General features: G+C 47.1%; 1 protein-coding gene across 1 annotated transcript in view; it reads right to left on the bottom strand.

Annotated features, from left to right (window-relative positions):
• RFC1 (replication factor C subunit 1) overlaps window positions 1–13,179 on the bottom strand; it is a 191,754-nt gene that overhangs the window by 17,221 nt on the left and 161,354 nt on the right. Inside the window, exons 15-21 of the mRNA XM_075346966.1 lie at window positions 12,723–12,837; window positions 12,559–12,647; window positions 11,830–11,967; window positions 11,608–11,703; window positions 11,431–11,529; window positions 9,796–9,950; window positions 9,596–9,713 (exon numbers count right to left, since the gene is read on the bottom strand). Coding sequence (XP_075203081.1) covers window positions 9,596–9,713; window positions 9,796–9,950; window positions 11,431–11,529; window positions 11,608–11,703; window positions 11,830–11,967; window positions 12,559–12,647; window positions 12,723–12,837 — 810 coding nt within the window. The remainder of the gene's footprint in view (window positions 1–9,595; window positions 9,714–9,795; window positions 9,951–11,430; window positions 11,530–11,607; window positions 11,704–11,829; window positions 11,968–12,558; window positions 12,648–12,722; window positions 12,838–13,179) is intronic.

Raw genomic sequence — 13,179 nt, 5'->3', positions numbered from 1 at the left:
CTTGTTGTTGTGCCGAGACGCCATTAGGTCGACGTCCGGCACCCCCCAGCGGCGGCAGATTTCCTGAAACACGTCCGGGTGAAGGGACCATTCCCCTGCGTCCATGCCCTGGCGACTGAGGAAGTCTGCTTCCCAGTTTTCTACGCCCGGGATGTGAACTGCGGATATGGTGGATGCTCTTTCCTCCACCCACATCAGAATCCGCCTGACTTCCTGGAAGGCTTGCCGACTGCGTGTCCCTCCTTGGTGGTTGATGTATGCCACCGCTGTGGAGTTGTCCGACTGAATTCGGATCTGCTTTCCTTCCAGCCACTGCTGGAAGGCTAATAGGGCAAGATACACTGCCCTGATTTCCAGAACATTGATCTGAAGGGTGGACTCCTGCTGAGTCCACGTCCCTTGAGCCCTGTGGTGGAGAAAAACTGCTCCCCACCCTGACAGACTCGCGTCTGTCGTGACCACTGCCCAGGATGGGGGCAGGAATGATCTTCCCTGTGATAATGAGGTGGGAAGAAGCCACCATTGCAGAGAGTCCTTGGTCATCTGAGAAAGGGAGACTGTCCTGTCTAGGGAAGTTGTCTTCCCGTCCCATTGGCGGAGAATGTCCCATTGAAGTGGGCGCAGATGAAACTGCGCGAACGGGACTGCCTCCATTGCTGCCACCATCTTCCCTAGGAAGTGCATGAGGCGCCTTAAGGGGTGCGACTGACCCTGAAGGAGAGACTGCACCCCTGTCTGTAGTGACCGCTGCTTGTCCAGCGGAAGCTTCACTATCGCTGAGAGAGTATGAAACTCCATGCCAAGATACGTTAGTGATTGAGTCGGTGCCAGGTTTGACTTTGAAAAGTTGATGATCCACCCAAAAGTCTGGAGAGTCTCCAGCGCAACATTCAGGCTGTGTTGGCATGCCTCTTGAGAGGGTGCTTTGACAAGTAGATCGTCTAAGTAAGGAATCACCGAATGTCCCTGAGAATGCAAGACTGCTACCACTGCCGCCATGACCTTGGTGAAAACCCGTGGGGCTGTCGCCAGACCAAATGGCAGAGCTACGAACTGGAGATGGTCGTCTCCTATCACGAAACGTAAAAAAACGTTGGTGCTCTGTAGCAATCGGCACGTGGAGATAAGCATCTTTGATGTCTATTGATGCAAGGAAATCTCCTTGAGACATTGAGGCAATGACGGAGCGGAGGGATTCCATCCGGAACCGCCTGGCGTTCACATGCTTGTTGAGCAGCTTTAGGTCCAGAACAGGACGGAACGAGCCGTCCTTTTTTGGAACCACGAAGAGATTGGAGTAAAAACCTTGTCCTTGTTCCTGCAGAGGAACAGGGATCACCACTCCTTCTGCTCTTAGTGAGCACACCGCCTGCAGAAGGGCATTTGCTCGGTCGGGATGTGGGGAGGTTCTGAAGAACCGAGGCGGAGGATGAGAACTGAATTCTATCCTGTACCCGTGAGACAAAATGTCTGCTACCCACCGGTCTTTGACCTGTGGCAGCCAAATGTCGCAAAAGCGGGAGAGCCTGCCACCGACCGAGGATGCGGAGGGATGAGGCCGAAAGTCATGAGGCAGCCGCCTTGGAAGCGGTTCCTCCGGTTGCTTTCTTGGGGCGTGAATGAGCCCGCCAGGAATCTGAGCTCCTTTGCTCCTTCTGAGTCCCTTTGGACGAGGAGAATTGGGTCTTGCTGGAGCCTCGAAAGGACCGAAACCTCGACTGCCACTTCCTCTGTTGAGGTTTGCTCGATCTGGGCTGGGGTAAGGAGGAGTCCTTACCCTTGGACTGTTTAATGATCTCAGCCAATTGCTCACCAAACAGTCTGTCTCCAGATAGTGGCAAGCTGGTTAAACATTTCTTGGAAGCAGAATCTGCTTTCCATTCCTTTAACCACAAGGCTCTGCGCAAAACCACAGAGTTGGCAGACGCCATTGAGGTACGGCTCGTAGAGTCCAGGACAGCGTTGATAGCGTAAGTCGCAAACGCAGACATTTGCGAGGTTAGGGACGCTACTCGCGGCACTGCTGGACGTATGATAGAGTCCACCTGTGCCAGGCCAGCTGAAATAGCTTGGAGTGCCCACACGGCCGCGAATGCTGGAGCAAACGACGCGCCGATAGCTTCATAGACAGACTTTAACCAAAGGTCCATCTGTCTGTCATTGGCATCTTTAAGTGAAGCCCCATCTTCCACTGCAACTATGGATCTAGCCGCAAGCCTGGAGATTGGGGGGTCCACCTTTGGACACTGGGTCCAGCGTTTGACCACGTCAGGGGGAAAGGGATAACGTGTATCCTTAAGACGTTTGGAGAAACGCTTATCTGGATAAGCATGATGTTTCTGGACTGATTCTCTGAAGTCAGAGTGGTCCAGAAAAGTACTCAATTTACGCTTAGGATACCGGAAATGGAACTTCTCCTGCTGTGCAGCTGCCTCCTCCTGAAGGGGCTGGGGGAGAAATATCCAACAGTCTATTGATGGCCGCTATAAGGTCATTTACCATAGCGTCACCATCAGGGGTATCTAGATTGAGAGCGGTGTCAGGATTAGATTCCTGATCACCCACCTCTGTCTCCTCATACAGAGCCTCGTCTCGCTGAGACCCTGACCAGTGTGAAGACGGCGAGGGTCTTTCCCAGCGAGCCCGCTTAGGCTGCCTGGGACTGTCATCCGAGTCAGAGTCTTCAGCCTGTGATGCCTGGGACCCCCTTGAAGTACGGATTAGTTCCAACTGAGGGGGACCGGGGAGCATAGACACAGCAGTGTCCATGGTCTGAGAAACTGGCCTGGACTGCAAGGTTTCCAGGATTTTTGTCATAGTCACAGACATCTTATCAGCAAAAACTGCAAATTCTGTCCCCGTCACCGGGGCAGGGTTCACAGGCGTCTCTGCCTGGGCCACTACTACCATAGACTCTGGCTGCCGAAGTGGCACAGGGATTGAACATTGCACACAATGGGGGTCATTGGAACCTGCCGGTAGCTTAGCCCCACAAGCGGCACAAGCAGTGCATACCGCCTGTGCCTTGGCACCCTTGCGTTTTGCGGATGACATGTTGTTGTCTCCTCAGAGCAATGTAGGGTATAAGCCAAGAAGCGACTGTACAGTGCAATATAAATATATATGGTACAGGGAAAAAATGCACCAAATAACACTGTGGCACTAGTGGGGCCAGCACTTATGTGCAGCTTACCGCCCGCATAAACGCGGGTGTGTGGTCGCCAGAGTCCCTTGTCTGAGTCCCCCAGAGCCTGTGTCCGTTCTCCAGCCAGACTGCATGCAGGAATGGCTGCCGGCGTCCTGTGGAGAGGGGCGGGCCCTGGGCGTGTTGAGACCAAGAGCGGGAAACTTGCGTCCCCACTGTGCCCAGTGAGAGGGCTGGAGTATGTAAATAAGACTCCAGCCCTCGGCGCTGACTATAGAACAGCGTCTCTCCCTTTCCCTGATTGACAGGGTGGGGGCGGGAACGAAGCAGAGCTAGGCCGCAAAAGCCGGGGACTAGATTTATGAGCGCTGCCGCCGTAAAAGCGCGGGCAGCGCGAGTCCCCGGCGCACTACAAGTCCCAGCCGCGCCGCCGCTCCCGGAGCGGCCGGCGCGGTAGTTCCCAAGACATAAAATCACTCAGCTAAGCTGCAGTGACTCTAACCCGAGCGCGCAGCGCTAGTGCCCCCGGCGCACTAGCACACCCAGCAAGCCTGGAGTGTGCGTGGCCTGTCTGTGCGGGGACACAGAGTACCTGAACGTTGCAGGGCCTTGTCCCTGACTGTACTCCGCTCCTCCAGCAGGGTCTCTGGGTCTGTGGATGGAGCTCGGCCTCAGGGTTTGGGGGCCGGTAAGATCCCACTTCCACAGAGCCCCTCAGGGGGATGGGGAAGGAAAGCAGCATGTGGGCTCCAGCCTCCGTACCCGCAATGGGTACCTCAACCTTACAAACCGCAAGTGGGGTGAGAAGGGAGCATGCTGGGGGCCCTATATGGGCCCTCTTTTCTTCCATCCGATAGAGTCAGCAGCTACTGCTGACTAAACAGTGGAGCTATGCGTGGATGTCTGACCTCCTTCGCACAAAGCAGAAAACTGGTGAGCCAGTGATCCCACTGGGGGTGTATAGCCAGAAGGGGAGGGGCCTTACACTTTTTAGTGTAATGCTTTGTGTGGCCTCCGGAGGCAGTGCTATACACCCAATCGTCTGGGTCTCCCAATGGAGCGCCGAAGAAAAAAAGTTAAGGCTCTCGGAAGAAGGGGAGCAAAAAAAAAAAAACCCAGGAAAACGAGAAACGCTCTGGGGCTGAAGGGGTTAAAATTTGGTTCAACAGTAAAAAAAAAAAAAAAAAAAGGTTCCTAGAACTGAACATCCCTCAAAAATTAATGAAAAGACAAAAGAGTTGGTTATGGAGGCTGCTGAGAGTTCCTACAGCAACATTAAAGGAGCTACAGGAATTTCAGGCAAGTATTGGTTGTGTACTGTAAGTGAGAACAATTTCCCAAATTGCTCAGATGTCTAGCCTGGGGGAAAGAGGAGGGTTGTAAAATGAAAACTTTTCCTTACAAAGAAAAACATCCAAGGCTAGCTCAGTTTTAAATTATCGGTAGAGGCTTTGGCTATATTTAATAATGATATCGACTTGGAGCTTGGGAAAATGGAGAAGGAGTTGCAAGCGTTTAAGTTAAAAAAAATTCCAAAGAGATCTACGTGACCAACAATTGAACCAAGTCTACAGATGGCAACAACCTTCTTATAGGTCACGATCTAAGTATCGTTCTAAATCTGGATCACGGTCTCGATCAACCTCCATTGTGTCCGGTCTTTCCTCTGATGAGGCTGGGCCTCCTGGGCGATTGGTCGTTAATAAATCTCAAATCGACCTTGCATCAGCTGGCATGACAACAAGGTTGAAGGCCACTAAACAGGCTCCGCAGAAAACATCTAAGAAAGATAGCACAGCATTGCAGGTAATCAACCTGTCTACACATGCACTGTCCGAGGCTCAGGTTGAGGTTCTTTCCATGGGCCTCTCTTTCTCTCCGACTAATTTCTTCTTTTTTACAGCCATGAAGGATTTAATTTTTATTTTCTCGGAAGTTGGTGCTTAAACTCGAGATGCACCAACTTTTGGCTTCTCGAGATCTTCTGATGATTCTGGAGCGGGCACTGGATGATGGCCTTATTACAAAGAAGGTCCTGGAGGGACTTCTAGTAAAATACCCTAAGGCGCCCACCTTTTATCTGCTCCCCAAGATTCATAAGGATGCCATCAATCCGCCGGGCCGTCCGATTGTGTCTGGATTGGAGGGAATGTGTGACCCGGTATGCAAGTTTATAGACGTCTACCATAAACCTTTAGTCGAGACACTTCCTTCCTATCTAAAATACACAACGGACGTGCTCAATAGGATTGATGGCATCTATATGGAATCAGACATGCTGATCGTAACGGCGGATATAGAGTCATTGTACACCTGTATCCGCCATGAGGATGGTCTTGCAGCTGTCCACTTCTTCCTCGGGGCCTCTGGTCGGGACAGCGACATGTGTGATTTGATACTCCAGCTGCTCCACTTTATCCTTACCCACAATTTTTTTACGTTTAAGAACTAATTTTACCTGCAGCAGCGAGGCACTGCGATGGGTGCGGCCTGTGCGCCTTCGTACGCTAATCTCTTCTTAGGTTACTGGGAGAGATTAATTTTTGGCGACGAGGGCGACCAGGCCGTATCCCATGTGCAGTGCTGGCTCAGGTATATTGATGATTTGTTATTCTTTTGGAGGGGTACAGCGGAGCAGCTCGACTCATTTGTGGGTTGACTGGGCGTGAATTCTTTTAATATCAAATTGACTTACAAATATAACACCAAATGGATTGATTTCTTAGATGTACAGATTGAAGTTGACGACAATAATTTGATTCAAACAGATGTTTATCGTAAGTCTACATCTGTCAACTCACTCATTCACGCCTCGTCGGCCCATAACCCATCAACTATTCGCGCTGTCCCTACCGGATAGTTCCTGAAGATGAGGAGGATATGTTCCTCGGATGCCAAATTCGAGGAACAAGCTGCGGATCTCATGCTGCGATTCCGTGAGAGGGGATATAGCAACCGCAGTATTAAGAGGGGGAACCTTAGGGCAAAGAACACTCCCAGGTCTCAGCTACTTCTTTTAAGACACAATCATTCCTCAGATGGATCTAGTGTTCGATTTATTACAACCTATAACAGTGAATGGAATAACATCAGAGCCATCCTTAATCAACACTGGTCCATTCTCAGGACTGACCCTACTCTCAGGAATTCACTACCTGATTATCCACCTATGACTGCTAGAAGGTCATCGAATTTAAGGGACATATCAGTTCAAAGTCACTATGTCCCGCCTACATCCGGTTTTCTTGGCTCGGTGTCTCCTCGTGTGGGATGCTTTGCGGCCACTGTTTGGCCTGCCGTAATGTGTCGCGCAATTTCGTGTTCTCATCTGCTGATGGCAAACACGATTTTCAAATCAGAGACTACATTTCATGTGGTACATCAAATGTAGTGTATTACGCGGTTTGCGGGTGTTCACTAATTTACATTGGTCTTACGTCCCATGAACTCCACATCCGCGTTAGAGAGCGCGACATTGCTGCGGCCCAAGTGGTGGATGATGTTGCCTCCCTAAAAACTTTGCCGCGCCATTTTAAAATACATCATGGATGTGACCCCAAATCACTATCAGTGCGGGGTATTGAGGTCGTCCATGGTGGGATTAGGGGCGGCAATATCAAAAAGAGGTTGGCCCAACGTGAAACCAGGTGGATGGTGACTCTTTGCACAGTCGCCCCATCTGGCCTCAATGAGGCTTTGAGTTTTGCCTCTTTTCTTTGATGTCACCTTGTGTTCCCCTGATAATAGGGGTCTTCATTTTACAATTTTATGTGATCTTAGTGCTCACTTTTAATGTTCTAATTTTCCTTTCCCCTTGTTATTTTATTTGCACAGCCATGACCTCAGCTGCTTTACTTATTCCCTGGTTTCAACTTGAATATCGTCCTGACATCTACATATTAACATCGGATCCAGCATCAGATCACTGCAACAGACATAATATGTTCTGTCCCTATAATGGGTTCATACCATATATATATATATATATATATATATATATATATATATATATATATATATATATATATATATATATATATATATATATATATATATATATATATATATATATATATATATATATCTTATATAAGATATATATATATATATATAAGATATATATATAAGATATATAAGATATATATATATATATATATATATATATATATATATATATATATATATATACGGTGCCTACAAGTAGTATTCAACCCCCTGCAGATTTAGCAGGTTTACACATTCGGAATTAACTTGGCATTGTGACATTTGGACTGTAGATCAGCCTGGAAGAGTGAAATGCACTGCAGCAAAAAAGAATGTTATTTCTTATTTTTTTTTTTAAATTGTGAAAAGTTTATTCAGAGGGTCATTTATTATTCAACCCCTCAAACCACCAGAATTCTGTTTGGTTCCCATAAAGTATTAAGAAGTATTTCAGGCACAAAGAACAATGAGCTTCACATGTTTGGATTAATTATCTCTTTTTCCCAGCCTTTTCTGACTAATTAAGACCCTCCCCAAACTTGTGAACAGCACTCATACTTGGTCAACATGGGAAAGACAAAGGAGCATTCCAAGGCCATCAGAGACAAGATCGTGGAGGGTCACAAGGCTGGCAAGGGGTACAAAACCCTTTCCAAGGAGTTGGGCCTACCTGTCTCCACTGTTGGGAGCATCATCCGGAAGTGGAAGGCTTATGGAACTACTGTTAGCCTTCCACGGCCTGGACAGCCTTTGAAAGTTTCCACCCGTGCCGAGGCCAGGCTTGTCCGAAGAGTCAAGGCTAACCCAAGGACAACAAGGAAGGAGCTCCGGGAAGATCTCATGGCAGTGGGGACATTGGTTTCAGTCAATACCATAAGTAACGTACTCCACCGCAATGGTCTCCGTTCCAGACGAGCCCGTAAGGTACCTTTACTTTCAAAGCGTCATGTCAAGGCTTGTCTACAGTTTGCTCATGATCACTTGGAGTGGAGACTGGATGGCACTGCATACGACCCCAAGAATACCATCCCTACAGTCAAGCATTGTGATGGCAGCATCATGCTGTGGGGCTGTTTCTCAGCCAAGGTCCCTGGCCATCTGGTCTGCATCCATGGGAAGATGGATAGCACGGCCTACCTGGAGATTTTGGCCAAGAACTTCCACTCCTCCATCAAGGATCTTAAGATGGGTCGTCATTTCATCTTCCAACAAGACAACGACCCAAAGCACACAGCCAAGAAAACAAGGCCTGGTTCAAGAGGGAAAAAATCAAGGTGTTGCAGTGGCCTAGTCAGTCTCCTGACCTTAACCCAATTGAAAACTTGTGGAAGGAGCTCAAGATTAAAGTCCACATGAGACACCCAAAGAACCTAGATAACTTGGAGAAGATCTGCATGGAGGAGTGGGCCAAGATAACTCCAGAGACCTGTGCCAGCCTGATCAGGTCTTATAAAAGACAATTATTAGCTGTAATTGCAAACAAGGGTTATTCCACAAAATATTAAACCTAGGGGTTGAATAATAATTGACCCACACTTTTATCTTGAAAATTTAACTGAGCAACATACCTTTTTGGTTTGTAAGATTTATGCATCTGTTAATAAATCCTGCTCTTGTTTGAAGTTTGCAGGCTCTAACTTATTTGCATCTTATCAAACCTGCTAAATCTGCAGGGGGTTGAAGACTACTTGTAGGTACTGTATCTATCTACACACACACACACACACACACACACACACACATTTTAGCCATGGGGCTTATAGCATCCTCCAGGGTTGCCATTGCAACTTACTGGCACAGCAGGGACATACGACGTATATTTGCATTAAATTATCGTGCAGAGGTTAAACAACATGTACATAGTGAACGAAAAAGCTGCAGCCAGTGAAAGTGTTATTTCTTAAATCCTTGTCTATACAAGCGAGTGCTTTGTATTCGTGAAATGAAGCGCCAATTGCTATAAAGATTTAATAAAAATACAATTCACACTGAACTTCAAAACTATTTATCGAAAGAAAGAGAACTCAAGATAGAATGTGCACTTAAGCTTTAGAGTAAAATAAAGATGTAGCATCGCGACTGAGGATTTCCCGCAGTGATATCCACAGCAGCACTACAAATAAGAAGTGGGGATCCGCAAAGGGCGACATTTCCGCCTACACTCGCAGTACACAGGCTGCAGATGTCAAACCCACAGCTCTTGACAATTTACGCTGTGGATATATATTTCTCAGCACGTAATAAGATTTCTTCACATCTCATGCACTATGCCGGAACTCAAATACCCAATATTGAGCAGAATCTGCTGTTTTCCGCTAGATGGAAACCTACTTTTAGGTGAACTCTCAGTAAACTGGAATACTTCTGTCTCTCATAGGCTCGTGATAGTTTTGAAACTTTTTTTATTTATTCATTTATTTTTTTTACCTCTAAATTGATTAATTTTCTGTTAGAATAAAAATGTACCTGTGTAGGTAAGAGGCTCCAGATCTGCTTACTACGGATAACCCTGTCTACAAGATCCCCATCACATATACTGTCCGCCGCCTTGCTCATGAGCAGCAAGTGTTTCTTCACATTTCCACTAAAAAGAAAGATACATTTTGCTCGTTAGACAGTTCTACCCATGCAGAAGTCCAGTAAATCACCAGATTATAGGCTCTTACCCGGCTGCCGCAGGTTTCACATGAATATAATTTTCTTGAACAAACAGAGGGGCCATCGAGTAGTCATGGAAGAAGAGATCCGATTTGTCTATTAGGGTCATGTGAGCAGTTTCTTCACCACCAACAAAGACCTTGCGCACAACATCGAAAGGACCCTGATAAAACCAAAGAGATTTAACAGTAATTACGAGGAGGACAAGAGGTACCAGCCAGGAGAGAAGAGAAGGACCAAAGGTACCAGCCAGAGGAAGAGAGGCGGACCAGAGGTACCAGCCAGAGGAAGAGAGGCGGACCAGAGGTACCAGCCAGAGGAAGAGAGGCGGACCAGGAGGTACCAGCCAGAGGAAGAGAGGCGGACCAGGAGGTACCAGCCAGAGGAAGAGAGGCGGACCAGAGGTACCAGCCAGGAGAGAAGAGAAGGACCAAAGGTACCAGCCAGAGGAAGAGAGGACCAGGAGGTACCAGCCAGAGGAAGAGAGGCGGACCAGAGGTACCAGCCAGGAGAGAAGAGAAGGACCAAAAGGTACCAGCCAGAGGAAGAGAGGCGGACCAGAGGTACCAGCCAGAGGAAGAGAGGACCAGGAGGTACCAGCCAGAGGAAGAGAGGACCAGGAGGTACCAGCCAGAGGAAGAGAGGACCAGGAGGTACCAGCCAGAGGAAGAGAGGACCAGGAGGTACCAGCCAGAGGAGGAAAGGACCAGGAGGTACCAGCCAGAGGAGGAAAGGACCAGGAGGTACCAGCCAGAGGAGGAAAGGACCAGAGGTACCAGCCAGAGGACCAGAGGTACCAGCCAGAGGAGGAAAGGACCAGAGGTACCACCAAGCACAAAAGAGGACCAGAGATGCCAGCCAGAGGAAGAGAGGAGGTTCAGAGCAGAGGTACCAGCCAGAGGAAGAGAGGAGGACTATTGTAAGCACCGACCAACTGTTCACAATACACGATACCATAATTAAAACTAGAGATTTTATAAAGGTCTTTGTGGGGTCTACTGGGGGGGGGGGGTTCAGGGGGTAACTTACACCTTTATAGAATGCAGCACAGGCGCAGCTTAAGTGCTAGTTTTAGTTTAGAAGACCAAAATCTGGTGATAGGTTTCCTTTAAAGAGGTTGTCCAGTGAAAAAAAAATTAGTACCTATCCTAACTAGTTACTTATTTAGGGTCTGACTACTGGGACCAGCACCAATCAGCAGAAAAGGGGCACTTATATTCCCTTTCGAATGGAGCTACAGTGCGCTGCGCATGAACAACTACCTCTCCATTCATTCCCTATGGGGCTGTTGAGCTCTATGCTCCGTAATTTTCAGCAGCCCCATAGAGAATGAATGGAGCAGCAAGGCATCTGACCTACCGAGGCATCTTTTAGAAAGGATATTAGTTCACCATTGTGCCGATCACTGCGGGCCCTAGTGGCGGAGCATCTACTGTAACTGGACATCCACTTTAATGTATATATTCTCAGATATCTACAGTCTCAAGTAATTGCAAACTATGCAATTTACATGTTTAAGGCTAAGTGCACATGGTAAGTATTTGGTGCAAAAATTTCTTCATCTCTTGGCAGGAAAAAATGCAGAGACAAAAGTATGTGTGACCATTACATGACATGTAATCACTACGTCTGCAGTCACTCACCATTTTAATGTCCTTTTTGGCATTGTTGGCGTTACTCTTCGCTTCGTCGTAAGTCAGGGCTTTGCTGCTCGCACACCACATGCTGAGATTATGCAGAACCTTCGAGAAGGAAGAAAAACCCATCAATCCAAGAAGTATCTACATATAATACATCTCATCCTGTGCAATGTGTCTCACCTGCCGGATATCTTGGTTTGCCCCAAGAATTACTTCGTTCATAGCTGGTGGAGGAATCTTTAGACCTTCCTTAAATGCCACAGACATCATGGCCCCCTGGGGAAAACAGGAAATATTCATTACTTTAGGGTCAAGGAAACAGATCAATCTAAAAAAAAGGCAGAAACGCAGTAGTCAAGAACACAGAAATACAAGGATTGCGCCAATGTCCGGCAGCCTCACCTTTATCTGTTCTAGTCTTGGCCTCTGGAAGCGAAGGTCAAAACAGTAATTTGCTAGTGACCGGATTTTAGGATGATTCCGGTCATTACACATGCAGATAATGGGAATCTTTGATCCTTTAATCAAAGAAATCAGCTCCTGCAACAGAACAAATCAAAATGTCAATGGACTACTGCAAGCAGGTAGAGTGATGTTCCTCATGCCCTGCCCGCTCTATCAGGTTATTCAGTGCCCCACGAATCAGGAAATAAAACATATGGTAAGCAAAAGTAACAAATCTCAAAATACTCTATACTTGGCCATTTAATACTGGACTTAAAAGGAATCTGTCACCAGGCTTTTTCTCCTAATCGGAGAGCAGAATAATGTAGAGAGAAGAGATCCTGATTCCAGTGATGTGTCACTTACTGATCTGCTTAGTGTAGTTTTGATAAAAATTACTGTTTAATCAGCAGTAGATTATCATTAGAGGACTATCTGGCGTGCTGCAGGTAGTCCAGCATATTCATGAGCTCTGTATAACTGCTAGATCTGCAGCAGAGAAAACATTGATTTTATTACAATTACAGCAAACAGCTCAGTAAGTGACATCGCTGGAATCAGGGTCTCTGTCTCTACATTATGCTGCTGTCAGAAGGGGGAGCAAAAACCTGGTGACAGATTCCCTTTAAGCCCCCATATCACGGATAGCATTAAAGACTACAGAGATCAGTAACACAAGAATCGTACCTGCACTCCTCCTCGGTCTTCGTTGCCTGCCATCCCATCGACTTCATCCATGATTAGAACATGTTTCGAGTCTACAACTTTGCTGGTCCCTGGTGAAGAAGATGTAATGTAGTCAGTCTTCTATCAGGACATACGCTAAAAGCCGGCGTACAGAGAATCCTTACCTGAGTAAAACCCTTTAATGCTGGTGTTATTTAAAGACTCCGCTACCACGTCCTTCATGCTGTTTTTGCTGCGAGTGTCGCTGGCGTTTAACTCCACGTAGCTGTAGCCCAGCTCCTAATGAATGGAGACATCACATCATTAGTATTAGTGGCCCGTTCCATTCATCATCTATTGCATTAACATTCTGTGCTCATTGATAAAAATCTTCAAATACAGCCAGAAACGTATATTTGTACAGCCTCCTGTCATCTCTGCTCCAGTCTTTATTGATTGGCTGCAGTCACATGGATGGTACTGCAGCCAATCACTGAGAGCAGGTAAGAGCTCAGCTTGGACTGTTTTGTGCCGTTGAGTCTTTCTTTGAAACATGACAAATTGCTGATCTGCTGCACTACTTTGCCCATTATCAGACACAGACACTTTACAGGGTAGCTAATATTCCAAAAGTTTTTCTTA

The sequence above is a fragment of the Anomaloglossus baeobatrachus genome, chromosome 1, assembly GCF_048569485.1.
Source record: "Anomaloglossus baeobatrachus isolate aAnoBae1 chromosome 1, aAnoBae1.hap1, whole genome shotgun sequence".
Classification (NCBI taxonomy): domain Eukaryota; kingdom Metazoa; phylum Chordata; class Amphibia; order Anura; family Aromobatidae; genus Anomaloglossus; species Anomaloglossus baeobatrachus.
Note: the sequence above shows the minus strand (reverse complement) of the source record. Positions and strands in the feature narration are given on the sequence as shown.